We start from the raw sequence: 21,849 nt of genomic DNA, 5'->3' as shown, positions 1-21,849 counted from the left end.
AATCTAAACTGTTACTATGCGATCTTAATGGGGGTTTCGAGGCAAGTTCTTTCCTGTATGGGTATTCCATCGATCGTACAGACAAAAATACACCGCTGATTTACGTAACGACGTGTCATAAATTTTTCACACACAAAGTTTTCGTGTTACTCTTTAACGTAAACGTGGCACGCGACCGCAGAGTGGATTGCACGATAAAAATTCGACTCTGACACACGATGTTTCTCGAGCAGCCTTGCCATGAATTCAAGTCCAGTTTGAACATTTTTCCAACAATGTTTATGTATTCTGCCGTATTATTGACCACAAATTGCCACCGTTGGGTTACAGGCCGGTGCAATAATTTTGGAATGAGTTTGCCGAATTTTAAAACACGTAGTTTAACTTTTTATTCTCATCCACACGATAGCTATGATTCGTGGTAGTAACGATATTTGAACAAATTTAATTAGGGCTCCAATTAATATCATCATAGTGAGTAAAGTAAAATTATACTAATGTAAAAGAAAAGCCTGTATAACGTATCATTTTTAGCTATCTTTCGTCTAGCTCTTTCGTAACAAAATTTTCTAAATTACATGTCACTAATCTCGTTTGGATAGAACTTAAACGGATAATAATTATTTCCTTTACTATATATTCTACCAAGCATTATACTTTGTATATCATTGTTATGTCTCATTAATTTTCATTTCTACATGTTTTCGCCTTCAAATATTTCATAATCGCGTAAAGATCGACAGTCTATTACTAAACCTTGTTTAAACTTTCGTAATTATCTACGAACCAACGATATCAATTGAGAGTTAAAGTAAAACGAGCGAACTGAAGCACGCGAGAAATCCACGAATACTTCGGGAAATCTAGTTTTTCCATTACCTTAGTCAACAGTTCAGTCAAACGTATTTACTCACACGCCATTTGTATGTAACAATTTGTATCGTTTATTCAAGCAAAATAGTTCGGTTGGAAGTAACCATAGAAAATGTTGAGGTTAGGTCGTGCAATGGCTCGAAATGCCATGAAGCCCAACACCAAAGGAACGACAAAGGCTGAATTCCCGCGCGACTGGCCGATCGAGCAACACCTCCATTAAGAATAGCACATGGTGGATTTAAATATACGTGGGGCCTTCGTCGTGGCGCAGCACCTGACTGAAACTCGCGAACACACGTTCGACCACGGGGTAAAATAGCCTAATCTCTTTAGGCAAACGTGTGCACAGGTGCCGATTATCGCCAAATATTGACACGTCAAGTTAAATACCGCTCGTCCGATCGCTGCAACAGACCTGTATAACATGTACCTGTTCCTATACCTCTCTTATCTTTTGTTCTAATCTCTAACCTCTGTCTTAAAAATCTGGCATCGAGATCCTTATCGTAGTCTGGTGTGGCTTTCGTTAGATAACGAGCCTCGAAGGTTGATAACGTCTTCTAGGTAAAAGCAAGAAGATCCTTTTCTTTATTATTTGACTGTTTGACTTTCCGTCCTTCAGGCTATTGACCACCGGGCTACCACCTCGTTTGAGGAAACTGGAATTAGGTGTAGGCGTGGGAATTCTTTCTAGGATTTATTTTAGAGATTTCGTTGATTATTATTGAAAAGTGGAGAGCGGAAAATATCGGAATATCTTCTGATTTTCAAAATGTAATTGAAATTATGGAGTAATTAATTTGGTTTGGGAAGGAAGATGGAATAAAGAGGGAGAGAGAGAGTTGTATTGAAAAGTTTAATGTTCGGTCTTCGATTATGCAACGACGTCTTTTGTTTAAACGTCTTTGCGTTCGACAATTGATGAAACGGCGTCGACAAGGCCACTACCAACTGGCACAACCCTGTTTAATCGCCTTTGCAGCCTGAAAAAGGCCGCCTTAACGTTAATACTTTCCTCAATCACGGCGCTTTTGTGCGGCGCGTTGCGATCGATCGCCGCCATCGCGAAAACATGATTTCCTTTGTGTTAATTTCACGCGAGCTTGCCAAAACTTCCGATATTAACGCCGGTAATAGTCTTCAGCTGAGAGTATTCGAGTTCCAACTCGCTTAAAATGGTAAAATATCCATCGACAAAATGTACTTACGTACATAAAGTAATTTGAATAAGATTCGAGTTTTATAAAAATATATCAACATCAAAATATCCTGCCGAGCAAATTTTCTTTATTTTTGTGTTACTTTTCTTCCATTATGAAATGGTTAAAATTCACATTTCTTACCACACTATAAAGGGGTTGATGTTGATATTCATGGGGAAAACCATAATGTGGGCACGAAAGTCGTGTGGCGCCGCGACGCGAGTAATATTCCAAGACTATCGACCACGACTAGTTAACCACAACGACCTTGACCCTGGTCACCAATGATCGAACTTCGCTAGTTCTCACGAGGAGGCCGATTTTTGTCAGCGTTATGGTATTCTATGGTTAAATTCCATCGACGTTTAAGAATATCTTAATCCTCCTCACGTTACGCCCTGTTACGAGAAATTTCAATGATCTCGCGTAATCCTACGCGTAAAATCACGCCACGTTAAGAAAAACAACGCGTGGTCTGGAAATCCGATCCTGGCCGCCGCGTGAAACGAAAATGTGGCGCGTGCTGCTAGCAACCGGGGACTCCCCATATTTCGATGCTTGATCAGTGTCGCGTTTGCCACGAGAACGATCGCGCTTTGGTTATGTCGATCTCGTTTGCTTTGATAATTTGCGCTTCCTCGTGCTGGTTATTCTTATTATCAATCGGTTTAACGCTTGGGGGCGCGCAGGGCATTCTCTGGACGGTTAAAGGTGAGTACTTGAAGAATTATTATCACTGGTTTCGTGTGATTTAAAGTGCATATATCCCGAATTCTGACGCATTTATTTATAAAAATGAATTTATCGAATTGGCAGAGGAACGTTTGTTGTATAGAATTGGAAACTGTGAGGCTACTACTGAAACTAATTAATTAGGTAACTAATATACTGGAAATAATAGAAAATAGTTAAGAGCTTGGAGTGGATGAATGTATAATATTAATTAAATAATTGATATAATAAAAAATGTTCTGTTTAAAACACGACTAAGTGATCGAAACAATCAAACAACGAACGCCTATGCGTTTGCTCGATGCATTGAATGGCTCGTCATTGTAACTGAGTACTACTGTACACGCCATAGTTGTGAATAATTGAAAACTATTGAATGAATTGCCATCGTGAATAGGAGTAAACTCGAATCGAACGAATTTCCTCGTAACACGAGCCATTTAACTATTTATCGCCTCAAATAATCGTGCAAACTTTTAACAGATCGTTGTTGCTTCTAGTTGCTAAGTAAGTTTCACTCGTACGTTAGGTCTCGTACAATTTTCATGCAATTATCACGTCTGAGAACGATAATCGACTTCTTCAAATTTGCGTGTCGAATATACGGATCGATGCACCTGTACAATTGAACGAGTTACGTTTCATCGGTTCTTCCAAGAAATTTCGTGTTCGAACAAATTGTGCTTTCAATTGTTATTCCTATCGACTACATGAAACGATAATAGAAAATCGCATAATATGTATATTGCGCATCTAGTTGTAGTAGCGTAATAAACTATCGAAAACACGGTCAAACATTCAAGAGCTCGATTAAACTTTTTAATAGATTAAGATTTTTTTTTATTCAGGATAGTGGAAATTTATTAACATTTACAGAATTTTAAATTTTACTGAATTTCATATGGAAAGTACCAGCACTTTGCGTCGAATCATTGCAATCATTGCAATAATCTTCTTATACGCACTTCTCGTTTAAAAAAAAGTCTAATCCTCCTCTTCTTCAAACTATACTCCTTTTTCAACAGCCAAAGACACCAAAGGACATTAAAATCCCTAAAAACGTCCGCTCACTTTTCCCCTGTTCAGTCGTTTATTTTTCTTATTTCACCAAAAATCCATAGTTTGCCGATTCTCCGTCGATACACTGGCGCTAATGACGATAATCACCGACGTCTGGCAGTCGCGTGATCGAGGGTATGAGCCGTAGGTTCTAGGAAACCGTGAGCTTGCCAACGACGAGTTTCAGGAGCGTCCAAGCCGCGTGACGCTCGTATCTAGCAAAATTCATCGACGTTTCCGGGGGCTGCGACCCCCATAGAGTCGGGAACCGCTTTCGACCCGTGGCTGATGGATCGATGAAACAGGTCGTGGAACAGTATCGTCGCCGGACACGATGCTTGACCGCCGTGTGATATCGATTCGACGACGCCAGTCCCTGGCATTCGTCGACGCGTTTCGTTTCCTTATGACCGGTCTACTGTGAATGAAAAATGCGGCGCGCGTTGCACGCAGCCAGCTTTAAATAGAATACCACCCCGTGAGATTGATGATTCGGGCCTGCCATTAGCCTCTATGAGGATTAGACTTTTCATACATGGTATCGATAATATGGGAATCGCGTGTATTACGTTTGGTATGAAGGTGATGTTGGCTTCGAGTTTGGAGAATTTTTTTATTGTCTTTTAGTGTGTCTTTAAAATGTTGTATAAGACTGCAGCTTTAATGAGTAAAATGAGGATTGTATGCTGCCAATCCTGCCAAACGACACTTATTCGTTTTCAAAGAGTCGTCTAAGTCTGTTATACTTTAAATTCGATAAAGATACACCCTCTATATTAATTAATACGATATTGAAATTTGTTTAAAAATCATTTAAAAATTTCTACAAATTTTAAGAAATATATTTAACTGCGCGTTTAACGTTTTACTTATAAATTAGATATTGTTGTTTATAAGCTATATTGTACTCATCATTTTCTTTTCTATTGCAAGAAAATATAAAATAGAAGGCAACGTATATACATATATATATATATATACCTGTATAAGTGGGCCTTCAGTTCCATGTAACCAGTTAGTGCCGCTATTCGATAATTTTATTTACGACCTTGCTATATCGTAACCCGTATACCAGCTATCATCGTTGCGCTACCACTTCATTTATCTAAACTATGGAATTTTAATTAACGAACCTCTGTTCCAATCTACTTACCTGAATGTGAACTAACAGGCTTGGAATTAATTATAAGTACATAGCAGCGCTGAGAATCAGTAGGTAGTAACGATGTACCAGACAGCAGAGAATTACTGTTTGCCATTCGACAGATTCAAATAAATGGAATTCTATCTTCCTGGGCACAGTACCAATGTAATTGAAACGAGCTATAATGAAAATCGGACAGTTTCGATGTCTTTTCTTAATTGTGTTTCGTTAATCGCGAATGGTACTTCTACGAATCAATTCAACGTAATTCAATATTGAATCCAGTGTTAATTATTTCTAGTTGCATATTTGTCAACGGCGAATAAACAATATCGAAACTTGTACGGTAATCTCGTGATTGGAAACGAAGCTTTAATTTGGATACTAAAATCTCGTTTACACGATGGCTGCGATATTGGACACTGCAAACGCGATTAAAACGAAACGGATTAATTCGCGGCGTGTACCAGTTGGAAAATTCGGCAACGTTAATAACCATTAAGCGTACGGATTGTATCGTAAAGAGAACGTTATGAATGATAAATGTGGGCGTTACGCGCGCGAGAACGTGGTAAGGTCATTATCCTCGCGTGTGGAACATGTTCATTAAAAGGCATTCGCGCGGTTCATTCGGCTCACGTGTTGCAGTATTGTTACAAGTTCTAATAATATATATTCTCGAATAATAACATTAATAACAAAGATGATGATAAAGTAATTCGATAAGCTAACACGTGACTGTAACATTAAGTGAGACGCTTCGGTTTCGATATATCGTTGATTAATCTAGGGACATTTCGCACTAAATAATTTAAAGATTACATTACGGACCTTTATGTCAAAATTTATCTTACATAATTCTAACTAAAACTTATCAGAAGCTACCTTAACTTCAAATTTGACGACAGATGATTTTAAGATGATTTAAAAAAAGGAAGAAACCTATCGTATCTAAATTGAACTTAGCTCACAATTAGACGCATCGTTAATTTGACCGGCGACATTTTACATTCACTTTTCGACGTCCAAGCGACCCAAATAAAAGAATTCACAACAATATTCATCAAAGACAAAGATAAAATTCCATCAAACTACTTGACGCGCGCGAAAGTCCTACAAAACAGAAGTACCACTTGGCCAAAATAATATACGACCCTCGTACCACTTCATCAGCACCTATTCAATCTGAACTACTACCGTTACTCGTTCTAGCAACACTCCTTAACAAAATAAAGAAGAAAGAAAGAAAGTCCTTAACCAAGCAATCCTTAACCAAGCAATCTGTAACCGCGAGAGGATCCTCCAACTCTCTTAACTGACGCCTACAAAAAGTCGCGTGATTTTGACACGGCCGTTAACATCCGCAGCGACATCTACTTAGACAGACGACATCGGTGACGCGGACCGTTAAACGATCTTTCTTCCAATGACCAAAAAAACCTTTAGTAAAAAGATAGATACCTATAGTACCGAGAGAGTAGCGGCCGAACGGAACGACACACGATCCACGGATGCCCATTCAGACTCATCAGTGCACACTGAACTTGACACCAGCACCACCAATCATTCCCTAGGCTCCGAGTCGATCTTCACACGGAAGTCCCGTGTAAGGTGCACAGTCGTAAATATCGAAGGAATCCGTGTGGCCAGGCTCGTTAATCATCATCACCGGCATCGAGACATTCATACTTGCATCTGGCCTGTGTATTTGACCGTGTGGGAGTTGGTTTACGAGTCGTGCACACCCTCGTGCTCCACCCTGCTCTCTCGTCCCGTCTCTGTTGCTCGAAGAGAACGATAATGCCGCGTACGGTTCGATAGCGGGCGTCGCGACGCCCGGCAGTCTGCCACCGTCGTTCCATTCCATCCAGTTTCGTTCGGCGTCGGGCTATCGCGCGCGCGCGCGAGCACACACACATACACACGTATATGTATGTATATAGGTGTATAAGGGCGTACAGACACGTACACACGAGCGTGTTTTCGGACGCAAGAAAGCGTCGTCGCTCTTAGATGAGCATTGGCGTCGCCCCACAGAAATTCGCTCGGTTCGTTAACCCTTTGCAACGAATCGATGGGGCTTGCACCACTTTTCTGTTTGCCACGATTTTATGCGCCCTACCAGTGGGTTGCAGGGGAATTCGCGAGCTTTGGAAGTTTTCGCGTCGGGATTGTTACGAGCGATAGTTGGCAAGAACGTTCTTCGCATTTATTTCTCGCCGTGGTATTTGAGAAATGTAGTGGGAGACAGGTTATGAAAATTAATTGCATTCGTAGGATATATTTAATTTTTTTTTTTTTTTTTGGTGGTGATTAAGTCGGTTTTCGAATGATTAAGTTGTGTCGAAGAATGTTGGAAAGGTGGTATCCCTCTGGTGACGAATTTTGGAAATTAACGTGTAGATTACCTTCTAGGTCGTTTGTAGTTGAAGGACTTGTAGAAAATTACCTTTTTGTTGCCGATTTCGAGAAAGTAATTTGTTTGAATTGTTGACAGTAAAAATGTGCATGAATTTTTGATTTTTAGAAACGAAATTACTAAGCAAAATCATTCGAGAAGGAATACGAAACATTCTAACCCTAAAATAGAAAATGATTGACTGCTACGATCTTCAGTCAGCACGCTTCCAAATTTCTAACCCAAGATGAAAAAAGCAACAATGGAAAGACTTTCAGTTTTGAAGTTAAGGATTTCTGTAGGATTAATGACGGATTCGCACAAGTCAAAGGGACTTTTAGTCTGGAAACGCAAAGTAAAGCGTGACAAAGAGAGGTACGCCAATGGATCAAAGACGCAGGAGGCATGCGTTTGGCGAATCGGGCCGCTTTTAGACACGAATGCTGCCGTACCAGCAGCGCCATTAATTTAGCGGACGATTTGCCCCGATTAATGTCTGCGGCAGTGTGTCTCGCGCGCAAAATCCTCCGATTGTGTTTCCTACGCGGATGAAAGGGAAATGCTGATTTTCCACGTTGTCTCTTTTCACCGTCCCTCTCGTTACGCAATTAAAAAAGTGTTCCTCCACTGAGCAAACCGATTCACGGACCGTTTTAGAAGCATTCGCCGGGTGTTGTTTACGTTTTGTTGGTCCCGTTCCTCGCAACTCTTCAATGGTCCCGTTGATTCGTCACTGAGCCTTCCCAGTCAATTAGCGAACGAGCCTTTAGAATTCGAGTTGGAATTTTTAAGTAGCTCGTTTTCTTCGTCTCTTTGTATGCTTTTTCCCTTCCTCTTTCGTGCTCTTTTACTTTTTATCGGATTTTCGTTATCGAAGAGGTTGATTGAAAGTATTTGACGCTTTTTGAGGTTGGAATGCAAAGGAGAGTTCATCCTTCTGTTTCACGGTGGAATTAGCGGAAAGTGAAGAAAAGATCTTCGTATATTGTAAATTTTAATAACTGTTTTTTATATCAAGTTCCTCTCTAAATCTAAGTCTGTTATTACAGCAAATAAGTAAATAAATAAAAAAAGCAAGAAAGGGAGAAAATAACAGAGAAATTAGTCTTTATGTTGGACCACACATAATTTTCTTTCAATCAAAGTTGACTTAGAAGTTATGTAATTGTAGTCGTAGCCTCTATTTCGTAAATAGAAATGTTAACATACAGGAATCGATTTGGACTCTAAGATGAAAGGTAATTTAATGCGAACTTCCCATATTAGTTTACGATCCAACGATACAAATCTGAAACTGGAGAACTTGGAAAACTCCATAGAACTTCTGAGGAAGTATAATGTGAGAACAAAAGATAGTAAACAACAAAAAATAATGGCAATCATAGCACTTCACTCTAAACGATTATATTCTTAGTTTCATCAAGTTAGTTGGATAGATTGTCGTCGTTGATAGGTTAGCATCGCAAGCGCCTGTGCTATAACCCATGTGGCGCCAACTTTCCGGTCGTACATTGAGCATCTATAAAATAGTCGTTGTGTTGCTCGGCTTCGAATAAGAACTTTCCTTTATCAAAATTGTCGTACCCTGTCTGAAATATTCTTTTATGCGAAATAGTTCCCGTGTTATATTTGTTCACCACTCTCCTATGTATACCTTCTTCAAATTATTTTTCTACTTTTATTTTATTTCTGTCCTACTTACTTGTATCCTGATACTTCTTACTCCTAAATTATGTCTTTGAATTTAACGTGGCATGTCTATTAAATTATTTAATCTCTCAGTCGCAAATGACTATTTTCGCCAACTTTCTATACTGTCTCTACTAAATTACTATTCTCCTAACCTTCCATTCTACTTATGCTTGTTATACCACTCTTCAACTCTAAATTACTATTTTTCGCAACATTCTATGACCATCTTTACCGAACTACCATTCTACCAACCCTACTTTACCTCTACCCTATCTTCGTTCAACGTACAATTTACCTAGCGTTAAGTCAAACCTACGTTACCCTCCATTTCCTGCATGTCAAACACAAAGCAGCCGAAAAGACTTTCCCGATTTCTCTCGAGCAACATCCCATCAAAGTCAGAACACGACGAATCGACAGCCGAATGCAAGATTTCAATAACTCCGCCTCTTAAATGCTCCATTTCCCGGTTGCTTTGTAAAACTACAGAGAACAGTTCGATATTCCCTCGCCATTTCGTCTGGAGAAACGAGCCACGTTTCCGCGGACTCCTCCACTCGAACAGCAATAAAGTTCAATGGTGTATTTCCACTCACTGTCCTCTGAATAATGTTGAGAGCCGTTCGTCGAGCATCCATTCTCGAGGCGAGAGAATACTAAAGAGAAAAGGAGACAGACGAGAACCGATCGAACGGAAGAAGCTGAAAGATAAGGAAAGGATAGGGAAAAGAGGCGGCGAGGTAACCTCTCGAAGTAGCGTGCTGGTATCGATCGACTCTTCACGGTCGACGCTCGTTATCGGTGTTTCTACGCTTTTTCTCGTTCCCTTCGGCTCCCCATCCTCGATCTCCTCTCGCCAAACTCATCTCCTCCTCGTTCTCGTTCTACCACTCGTAAACAGCGGATCGTTTCGCTCGAGCTTTATATGAAAAATCCATTTCGCTGAACTATGACAGAATTTTCTGTGGAAAAGGCTTTCGCAAGTTGATTCTTTTCCTCTCTCTCTCTCTCTCTCTCTTTTTCTCTTTTGGTTGACGTTTTTGGTAGACCTGTCAATATCCTTTTCCCTCGATCATGGGGAATGGCTAATAAGAGTGTCCTTTTTCCATGGCTGACCGCCAGAGGGCAGGAGGAGCGGCTCGTTTGGGGAATTGAAAGTTCTGGCAGGTGGCTGACGGGTGGTTATTTTCTTTTTCTCCCTGATGGTTTTCTCGTTTGACGAGCCACATGAAAGGTTGTTGCACGGCGCGTGTGGTGGTACTGTACTGGGTGTTTCAATCGCGTCGTTTAGATCTGCGGTTTTCGATGTGAATGGAGCATCGGTTTCGTTTGGGGGATTGCTTTTTTTGAAGCTTTATAAGAGGATTATAAAGTTTCGTGCTGCTGGGATAGGATTTTTTGGGGGTTCTACAAACGATGAACGTTGCTTTCTTTGCAAGCGGTTTTCAGGGTTCTTGAAGTTATCGGTATTTCTTTTAGAAGATATCGAGCACTCTTCTTCTTGGAACTGGTTCTCTCTAAGAACAAGTTTTGAAAGGATATCTTTCCTTTGTCGAGGATTCCTGCGCAGAAACACTTTCCTAGTATTCTCGAAATTATCAATATTCCGTTTTATAGGCTTTCAAAATTAATCGCTATTATATTTTAGGACAGATTATTCAAAGTTTCTGATGTTATATCGCAATCACTTATTAATGATTCGCTTTAGGGATTGATATCTTAAACATTTCACAATTATCTTCCTTTCTCGCAATCACCGCTCGCTTTATAAACCCCTTTTGCAAACAATCCAGAACATACGATGCCTATCAAAAATCCCCCACCCCTAACTTCCAAAGGCCTATTCATCAGTGGCTTTATAAACGATTATATACAAACGATCAATTCGTTCTGTATGTACAGCGAACAGTGATGAATTCGTTCATAAATCAATTCCATGTTATGACTGGCCTTTGTGGAGTGTTGGAAAACGTTTAACGATCGGTTTGTTTTACAGTGTCTGGCACGACAAACAAGAAAGAGGAAGAGACGGCGGTGGCCACTGTCGGTGTCACAGAGGAGACCACCGATGTCCTGGGGACGAGATCCAGGACACGAAGCGAATCTGGTGGAGGCATAGACCTCTTGGAAGCGTTACAGCTGCACAATACAACGCGGCAGGGTGTTACACAGGTGCCAGGACTGGTTAGGTTAAAGCCAGCCTATTATCTTCAGGGTGAGTGTCGTTTACAAATTGTTTTGTCATTCGTGACAGTTTCTTGGATAGAATCGTTTCTATGGTTTCAAAGATTGTTTGTCAACATGTTTTGTATTGACTGTGATTTTTATACATCACTCGCTGTAAACTGTAATTGTTTGAAGAAAACAATTTATAATTATTTGAAATTAAAATATTCTTTTACGTAAATTGCAATGTGAATGTCTTGATGTCGTGCAACATTGTATACTTTAGTATAAGAGACATATGACGAGCCAGAGACGTTATTTAACGCCAACGGGTTAACAGTCTATTCCGTTTACGTCAAGAGATCAATTTGAGAATCACAGTTCAAAGGTCTAGCGGAAAATCTACTAGGAGAAAGATAATTTTTAAGGTTAAATGACACTTTTAACACGTCGCTGTACTGAGAATCGCATGACGTATCAGATAAATCTTTTATTGTCCAGAGGTTAAATATGTTCGAACTTCAAGTATCATTTTCATATTTATCTTAATTTTCTCCAATATACCGTACTATACAAACAACATATATTACTCCATTAGAGAAATAAAAAAGGCCATCAACTATTTTTAACTCAATTTTACTTCGAACCTTCAATAATCTAATTTCGTCCAAAATATTCCACTTGTCTCAATGTTTGTCATACATAAACAACATACATGCTTTCATAAGACAAATAAAAAACACTTGTCCATTTTTTAAAAACAATTTTCATCCTTTCTTCCGAAGACTTAAACTTAAGCGAAGAATTTGACGACTTGTGTCAATATTTGGGACATGGCAGCTCGAAATATGGGTGAAACGAGCATAAATCATATCGCGCAATTTACACTGGCGCACGGTATTGCGTGCAGATTGTACGGGACGCAGTAAATTTCACGAGTGGTGCAGGAACCGAAACGGCTATCTGTAGAAGGTTCTCTTAACCCGAATATAGCCCTGTTTGCATATCGGAGAGCCGTTTTGTCCGCGTGCTATCTTCCTATAGAGTTTTGCGACCGGTAATCATCGTCAGTCATAAAGTCGATTCTTACTTCTTACGTATCGCGTGTTACCTCGCCCTCCTTTTTTGTATTCGCCATTGGAAATGTATGTAGGTGCTTTGCGATTTTATGTATATATCATTGAAGGTTAGAATTATATTTGTGGGGGAAGGGGGGGTCAGAGTTACTGTGAAGTATAATAAAGTTACAGTTCCTTTATTATTATTTTGTGATCGAAGATAAACGATCGATGATTAGAGGTCACAAAAATGTAAGATCATATCCTTTTAATGTCAAGAAGTTATCGAGGTTCAAGAACATAATGTACATTTTTGACTAAACTTTGATCAAAATTAAAATATGTTTCGTTAATAACAAAAATTAATTTTAGTGCCTAGGCAATTTTTCGATCACTGTGTACATGGAAACTTGAATGGAATTAAATAGCGATTATACAGGAAATTTTGTTAAATTTAATCATGTGTTCATTAAGGGGCTATTTTCAGTAAAAGTGTCTAAAAAAGGAAAAAATTTCAAAATCCAGAATTAAAACGATTTGCAAACAAATCGGAACAAAGTATCTTTGAGGTTATGTAATGAGTTAATATCGAAAATAAAAATGTCACATTCGAAATAACACGGTATTTAATTGAATCAGATTTAGTTAAGGAAAACTCATGAATTTTCTATTCTTTTCAAGTTTTATCTTGCCAATGAAGTTCTTTCATGTATGAAATTTTTCCAATTACTCTCGAAAAAGCGTTTTAATTTCTCGGAACGGGACGAATTCGTGCGATACAGTGATCAACTGGAAAAACAATTGGCCCTGATCAGTTGAACCGTGATGGTTACATAACGACTGATTAATCGATATTGTGAAAGGTCAGTTTCATAGCCGCGTCGTCTCCATTGGCAGACCTCCGGAGGGAATTCCCTCGTGGTCTGCGAGTATCGATTGTCCTTTCAAGTTTCGAGCGAATTGACCCGGCATTTTCGCGGCATTTCCGGCTTTTAACTCTATGAACGTGCAACAGCAATTCTCTTCTCTCCATCATGCGATAATCCTTTTTAAGGTTATGTAACAGTTTTTAATCAGTTAATGGATACGTTTGGTCCGCAGGCTCACGATATTAGATCATATAATCTATCTATCATATTTTTAATATAACATATCTTACGCTATCGTTATTGTAATATTTTACATATTGATACGACATTTGATCCCATGATTGCCTTCATTTGAAACTGACATATTTGAGTGCTATGAGTCAAAAGGAAAGAGAAAAGAAAATGAGTCAATTTAAAGTCCCCTAAAACGAAGTTTAGTTCTACGTTCCACATGAAATGGAGAATATGCTGACACCCTGTATAGCGAATAAATATCCGACCTCCCCTTCCCACGAACATCCGACGTCAGAGAAACGTGCACACAGCCGTGGCTAAAAGCGTGGGCGACGGTGCAACGCCCGCGAAAAGCGAGCATAGAATGGGGGGTGGTTGGCCCAAGGGCGACAGCAGGGGTTTCCCCGAAAGAAATTTCAATTACCGGCCCGGTCTGCACCCTCAGTCGATGGTTTCGCGGAAGTAACTGAACGTTCTTTGCGGTTTGCAACGTCGAACCAAAGGGAACCCTCTTTTTCTCTTGCTTTCCTTTCGTCACTGCAACCCCTTGCACAACCCTATTTTCGCTCATTTCTCTGTCTTCGCGTGTGAGCGTTTTTACGAGTCGAAATCGTCGATGTTATTCGACTGAGACGTTCCTTGCCTTAGCACGAGTTCTTGGCAGACGATCATGATTGTTTTTAAAGTTTGCTTGCATTGGGATCCAGAAGATGGTTTATGGAATTGCGAGTGGTTGTAACGGAGAATCTCAAAGAATGATGAATCATTTGATTATTCTGCTTGAGTCAGGAGTGTTTGGTTATAGTAGTTGTTCTTGGCACAGCTGAATCTGAGGTACAGTTATCACATTTGATATATGGGACGAATGAATCATTTTTGGGGTTTGGGTAAACCAATATGGAATCAATGAACTACTTTATTATCTAATTTGAATCGGAATAGATAATTTGTAGTACATATTTCTGATGTTGAGGTACGATATGAAGAAATTTTATAGTTATTTAGTTTGAGTCCTCTGACTTATTATGAAATTAGGATTGAATAACGCAATTATGAATGAGGTATGAAGGAACTATTTCGTTTAGCTTGATTTAGAAAAATGAGGTTATGATACTGAATTTAGCAATACAGTTATGATTGACATACAGGATAAATGACCTTTCTGTTAGTAATCAATTTTATGGTATAGTTAAGGTTAGGTACTATATGTCCCATTGCTTTGCTATTTACTATTGACTTCAGTTATACATATCTGTTTCAAATACAGGGTGAATTAGTCATTTTACTATTTACTTTAAATCATAAGTATTTGTTCATAGTAATTAATTTTCCTGTACAGTTAAGGTTAGGTTCTTTGTGAAGATTTTAAATAATATCATATGGTAAAATGGATACTTCATCATGGATGTTTTATTATTTTTCCATTACACACGTGTTTGTTCACTTAGTTCTTATTTTTCTTGTCACGTGTTCACCCTCGATAAATATCCTTTTGTACAGTGGATTGAGGAAGAGGAAGCATCCCCGAAATTCGGTTCATTCAGTTCGTATTGGGAGACCATTGTAATCACTGAACAAAGGATTCGAACGATATACACTGACACGTGTCAGAGTTTTCTCTGAACATGGAAAACAAGATTTCATGATCCCCCTTTTGTAGTTCGATGGGGAACCAGAACCACTCTGGTCCTAAAATTGCTCGACCCCATGTCTATCCCATCTGGGGGGAATTTATACCGATCTAATCTATACGCTGTTTATTTGCGAAACGAATAACTTTCTCGCCGACTATCTTCGCAGATGCTAAATTATTGCTGGCTATTGGTTTAGGATTTCCCTTTGATCATTCTTCTGTGTTATCGATTTCGAATATGGGAATCTGATTGAATTAGATTTGTATTGGCGAATTGTATTTGCATCTTAATGTGAAACATTTCGCAAATTCTTCACGAATTTTGTATTTATAGACGATGTTTGGTCTTGAGTAAATTTAAGTGAAGTAGCATTTAGTTAGAGGTTAGAATTTCTGTAGATTTGAGTTGTCTAATTGATCACAAACATTTTGAAAACCAGTTAGATGAAACATTGCATGAACATTCGTATAAACATTGTAGCTTTCATTTTTCACGTCCAACATACATGAATTACCTGCCATGCACATCCAGAGTATAATAGTGTAAATTCGCCTTAATCTACCTTCATCTTCTACATCACCCGTTCAGTGTCACCGACCAGAAGTCATCGATACGTGTGCCAGTTGGTGCAAAACGATTACGTACGGCTTAAAAGGGTCTGTTACGTGCACTTACCCGTTAACAAACCATGGACTTGGATAATTGAACGTGGTATAGCGTTCGATGGCCCTCGGGTGTACGTTATAGGCCCTTGGTGTCTGGTTACTTTTTATTAAGGCTCGCGCGCCGCGTCTGAAACTCGAGGCCCATGCGAGAAGCCTGGCGCATGCGCGCTGCATTCATGCGTGGAGACACCGATCCTTAGGGCAGACGCGCAATCGCCGCGGGCCCCGTCCGATTACACGGTTCGCTGGCGAGGCCCACGCGAACAATTAATTCTGCCAGTGCGCTTAATCGAACAACGAAGGATCAGCTTTGCACAGGAACCACGCTTTATCCCGCTTCCAGCGAAACTTTATCGCTCGTGCCATGTTCCAGCTAATGAGCCATCGTACCGTGCAAAAGGTGTCGTCTTACAGTCGGTGTAGATGGCGTGACTAGGGTATAACTCTAGTGGAATTAATGGGCGAACATGTACACGCAATATGACCTTTTTCTCTTCTATTTATATCATGATTAGAAACTTATGAGAAGTATTATAGAATTTGAAGTTTAATGTAAGATTAGAATTTAATCAAAGTTTCTTAAATGTTTTAGATATGTAGAATAGTAAAATTAAATTTGCAAGTTAAAGATCGACTTTCTATTGGTTTTCGATCGTTAAAATTTTTGATACATTTTGATAAATTTCGAATTATATAGGATTAAATAAGATAATTGATATAATATTGCGTATATTATCTAATTTCTATGAGAGGGATCGTACAGAAATCTTTGAGATAGAGATATTAAAGTTTGTTGGAATTTTCCTGGACGTAACGGATGAAGCAATTGTGAGCAATCGAATTCCCATGTTCACGGGATTACGTAACTATGCGAGCAGGAACCGTGAATGAGACTAATCGATGCAACCCACCAAAAATTTCGGTTGACCTACATACGAGGTCTGTGAATCCTCGCCTTGTCGAGCCGAACAATGTTCCCGAACTTCTACCAGTCCTATTCTATGATGGATCGCATCTAGCAGACTTTACAAGTAGTTTTATCCATTGTTGCTCTACTTAGGCGGCAGCACTGGCAAACTTGGCCAAATCCTTACTATAATCAACATCAATCATTCCGGTTTCCTTTATTTCTTATTCCTTTATTTTACCACTATATTTACCACTATATATTAATTAAATTACAAGCTTTTTGTCTTTGAGTGTGCACATTACTTGCGCTGCAATATATTATATTGTATGCTGATAGCCCACTACTATAGACAAAAGAAAAATTGACGCTTAAATGATACGAAGAGACAACATAATTTTACTTAATAAATCAGAAGTTGTATTTTATTTCCTGTAGCAAAATACAGAGATTATAATTATGAAAATGTCTACTACAAAAGTTACTAACACTTGCTTTAAACTTTTCTTTATCTACCATATTTACTTCTAGAATTTAATTCCATTTGAATTACAAATTTTCTTACAAATCTATATTCGTGCATAATCGTTTTCTTGAAATGAAATTACATCGACGGAGTTATTAGTAGCGATATCACAGAAGGGCAGAGTGGGTCGCAGGAATGATTGAGTTTTACTACTTCAGGCGAGGAGAGGGAGCTCCGACTGAACGAGGCGAGTTTCAAACAAGCGGCCACGCTACTCCGGCAGGTTCCGGAATTCACTATAGCCGCCGCTCTGCGACAAGAGGAGGCCAATTCCGGGACGATCGTCGCCTTTTCACATGGGAACAATAGGTAGGGATCACGCGTAATTTCGTTCCTCTCATTTCATTCGCGATTCAAAGCGACCCCATCGTGGTGGCGTTCATGCGACGCATAAACAGAGTATGGCGTTAAATCCCTTTATTTCGCTTATTGACGCTTTTATTTCGTTTCTTTTCACTTTTTTTGTTTCTCTTTATGGAAAAATTAAATGTTATGAATTCAAATGATGATGCGAATTTACATCGACGATCGATGTTTTTTGCTTTTTGCGAATCAGGTTAGATACAGATAAATCATTTAAAAGAAATTTATTTATTTTCATATATGTGTACAGTTTTCATTGCTTCGATGTATAGAATCGACCTTATAAATAAACCCTATATATTTTGGGGCAATCTATACATATTCCTTCTTTCTTTTTTTATTATTTTACATTTCTTCTAATCTTCTCTTTCGTTTATCTTTGGAATGAACAGCTCTTATTTGAAATAAAATCAGTTACTTTTCATCAGGATGAAAAATATCTTAGTTAAAGAACTAACTTTATTTTTAACAACATAACTCGGCTTACTTTTAATAGAATCTTTTAATAAACTGGAAGTGAGTCTTCTGAATACCATTCTGTTCTGCCTACTATATTTTTACTTTCTTAAAATAACGAAATAGAATGAGCGAAGGATATTAGTCGGAAATGGCTAAACCTTCCATTTTGTCCCAGTCGATTGAAGACGTAGTTACGATCGGAAAACGAGTTAGCGGGGTTTAATAGAATCGACCAACTGAAAAAGGTAGGAAGACACATTCTTAAGGAAATTACTGTGTCAATTGTTGAGTCGGGAACGAAGGAGAGCACTTAACCTCAAAGTAGTTGCACCCTCTGTTGGAACGCGAGTAGCGCAGTCTAGTCGTTTTGACCTGGCTGACACAAATTGGATGTATGCACCTACGTGTCTGCGTATTTAGACAGTAATTAACACACTTCGTCAAGCAGAAACCACTGTTAGAATTTAAGCGGAATTAATTGTTGATTTGATGTCCCTACGACTCGTAAATCTGATCTAGATATTTTCATGAATCGGAGTTTAACCTAAATCTGTAACCTTTTACATATTTCATATGATATTAAATATTTCCTGGAACTGGAATGTCGATTACATTTATTATCAGGGACAGTGTGCTAATGTCGATGTGTTCCACATTAGAGCCCGTTATAGACGATAAGCGTGAAACGGAAATTGCGGTACACACACGCCATCAACTCTATTCTGATTCAATCACGTAATCTATTTAATTCCGTGTACACGTTTCAATTAAGAGACTGCAGCTGATTTTAATCGACCTACAGACGCGGCTCGTGTACCACATTCTGTAATTGCATTATTGAACCGCTTGGTCTGCTAGGTTGCTATTAAACAATTTCATGCGATTAAGTAACCAATATCTAGTAAATTTCTAGTGACAGAGATTTAATCTTATAACCCGAGTCAAATCCAATTATACTATAGCCACACACAATTTATACCAAATCCTAACCTAAATCAGAAAAAATAGTAAAACACGACGTATCACTTTAATGAATGTTAATAAAATATCCCTAGTGAAAATTCATTTGAAATTATTCTCATAATCGCGCTATAATATATATGACTAACTACTTAAATATTTACTAGTTATTAGAATAAAATAGAATGGCCAGTAACCTCCATGACTTGGGATTCGATCAGACTGTTTTCTATGAATTCGCAGATATTTGGAGCTGCAGAGCAGCGGCCGTAAGGACGAGCTTCGACTTCACTACGTATCGCGCCGGGACGGTAGCGTCCACGTGGAGGCGTTTCCTTTTCGTCTGGCCGACGCCGCCTGGCACAAGGTCGCCCTCAGTGTAAGCGGCTCGCAGGTCGAGCTGCTCGTCGACTGTCATCCCTTGTACAGGCGGCTGCTTAGGCCTGGACCACCTGACACCAATTTCACTCTGCCACAGCTTCAACTTTGGGTTGGACAGAGAAACGCCAGGCACTTTCTCTTTAAGGTACGACCTCCTCTTCTTCTTAATTCTGTTTCTCTTACCCACATTTCCGTGCTAAAATCTCAAGACTTATAAGTCTTATCTTTTATTTTTAGCATGACTTAATAAAATACAAATATAACTTTCCTAAGATCCTTCAGCGAGGTTATACTTTCCTTCGATACAATACTAATTACTATTCTAATTGATTAGAGACGAAAAATAAAAAACGGAATGTAATTATAATCTTTTAAGAATTTGAAATTTCAATCAACTGAGATAAGTTCGTACGATTGTCGCGCCACAGGGTGCTTTGCAGGATGTGCAGCTGATACCAGGCCCCCATGGCTACCTGTCGCAGTGTCCTCAGCTCGATTCATCATGTCCCACTTGCGGTCAATTTTCTATATTACAAAACACGGTGGAACAGCTGATGCATAACCTTAACGAGCTGACGCATAGGGTGAGTAGTCAGCAGTGGTCTGGTTAAATTTGTTAGAATTATGACTGGACTGCGGATCTTTCTGCTCAAAGAAATCCTCCTATTCAAAGGATCTCCATCAGAGAAAATAGGGAAAGTTGAGTCAGTTACAGATTTAGTTTTAATTAGTAGGTTGGCTTTTAAATCTTTTCTATAGATATTTAAATATCTGCCTAATTTAGGGGTTTACTTGAAAAGTCCCTAGACAATCATTGTATTCGCTTATTCACGTCCTTCCTTTTAGCTAGCCGCTGCAGAGGGCAGGATAAGCAGAGTGGAGGAGTGCGAGTGCCAAAAATCATGCAGGGCAAACGGTACCGTCCACGAGGATGGTGCGACCTGGGAGAAGGGCTGCCAACAATGTTCCTGCGTTCATGGGGAGATCGAGTGCAGACCGACACCCTGTGCACCTGTCACCTGCAAGAATCCTGTCATTTCTCAGGGACAGTGCTGTCCCACTTGCTTAAGTATGTATTCTACTTCACTCAAATTGTAATTCTAATCTCTGTATAATTTTTAAGTCTTAATTAGCAAATTTTTAAAGATTAATTTAATTGCATAATTACAAAAGTTCAGTTCCGCGTAATTGTCAAATCTTAATTTTCGTATTATCTAAATTGTGGAAACAGCTTCAGAGTAGTTTGCGCAAATCCATTTTTCACCAATTATTTACTAATGTTCTCTGATTAATTATTATCCTTAGAACAATGTTATTTGCACGGAGTTATTTACGATCACGGTGAGAAAGTTTCGCCGAAACAGTGCGTAGAATGTGACTGTTTCGATGGCAGCTTCACCTGTCAGAGGTTCGATACGGAAACAAGATGTCCGCCACTGCCCTGTCCACCGAGCGAGCAGATTAGTGTGGCAGAAGAATGCTGCAAGTTCTGTCCAGGTACAGTTATCCAAACAAGCATATTTCGAATAACTAAATATTTGATGATACTTATTATACTGATCAATATTCTTCGATGTTTATGACAATTCATGAACGTCCAGCTGACAGTAAATCACGATCGTACATGTTTAGCGGACGATGATAATATTTAATTATTCAGTGACGTTTATTTTAACATTCTAATAAAAATCATTTATAAAATTTCGCTTGTACCATACAGTATACGATTAACCTACTAATTGTACAATCCGTGGAGAAAATATTGATAGTATTAAAAATATTGAAAGGTACTAGTTCTAGTAACATAATGGGATTAAAAAAGATAATAAATTAATTAATACCAGAAATTTCTAATTTCTTACTTTTCACGCTTCCTTAATTTAAATGCTCTTTACGTAGTCATAAATCAATTAAAATTTTGCCAAGGATTGTACTCAATGCTATAATTCAGTCATAATTCAGCATTAAAACCCCATAACTACTAGCAAACAAAACGCTGCATGTCATTCCATGGTACTCACATTATATATGAAAATATCCTTGGAAGAAAATTCCGCTATATTCTACTACCATATAAAAGCATGTCGAATGGCATGTAAGGCGAGCAAACTAAACTGAGCCTGAGGTCGAAAAGAACCTGATCCAATGCCAATAATCGAATGTTCTAACTGTCTTTGCATCCGCCTGGCTAACCCAATTTAACCAGGGGTGGACTACTGCGCGAAGGGCCACAAGTGTCACGCTAACGCGTCCTGCCTGAACCTGCAAACAACGTACGCCTGCCACTGCGATATCGGTTTCCAGGGGGATGGTCATAACTGTCACGGTACCTAATGCTTCTCTAACTTCTCTCTCTCCCTCTTTATATTTCTATTTCTCATACTCCTTTTCTTTATGTCGACGTTTGAAGCTTTGTTCAAATTAGTTAAGTTACTCGAATTCAAGCTACTTGATTCGAGTAACTTGACTAATCTGAACGGTGCTTAACAACCCTCAGTTCGATCGAACTTACCGAGATGGCAGG

General features: G+C 39.0%; 1 protein-coding gene across 4 annotated transcripts in view; it reads left to right on the top strand.

Annotated features, from left to right (window-relative positions):
* LOC122570056 (protein kinase C-binding protein NELL1-like) overlaps positions 1-21,849 on the top strand; it is an 87,188-nt gene that overhangs the window by 48,299 nt on the left and 17,040 nt on the right. For 3 of the 4 annotated variants that reach the window (XM_043731899.1, XM_043731898.1, XM_043731900.1), the window contains exons 2-8: positions 11,100-11,318; positions 17,321-17,471; positions 19,188-19,470; positions 19,754-19,909; positions 20,172-20,394; positions 20,631-20,822; positions 21,532-21,651. In XM_043731899.1, coding sequence (XP_043587834.1) covers positions 11,100-11,318; positions 17,321-17,471; positions 19,188-19,470; positions 19,754-19,909; positions 20,172-20,394; positions 20,631-20,822; positions 21,532-21,651 — 1,344 coding nt within the window. The remainder of the gene's footprint in view (positions 1-11,099; positions 11,319-17,320; positions 17,472-19,187; positions 19,471-19,753; positions 19,910-20,171; positions 20,395-20,630; positions 20,823-21,531; positions 21,652-21,849) is intronic. The other variant, XM_043731901.1, reaches the window with a different exon arrangement.

The sequence above is a fragment of the Bombus pyrosoma genome, linkage group LG8, assembly GCF_014825855.1.
Source record: "Bombus pyrosoma isolate SC7728 linkage group LG8, ASM1482585v1, whole genome shotgun sequence".
Lineage (NCBI taxonomy): Eukaryota > Metazoa > Arthropoda > Insecta > Hymenoptera > Apidae > Bombus > Bombus pyrosoma.
The sequence above is the reverse complement of the archived record's forward strand: the minus strand, read 5'-3'. Positions and strand labels throughout refer to the sequence as shown.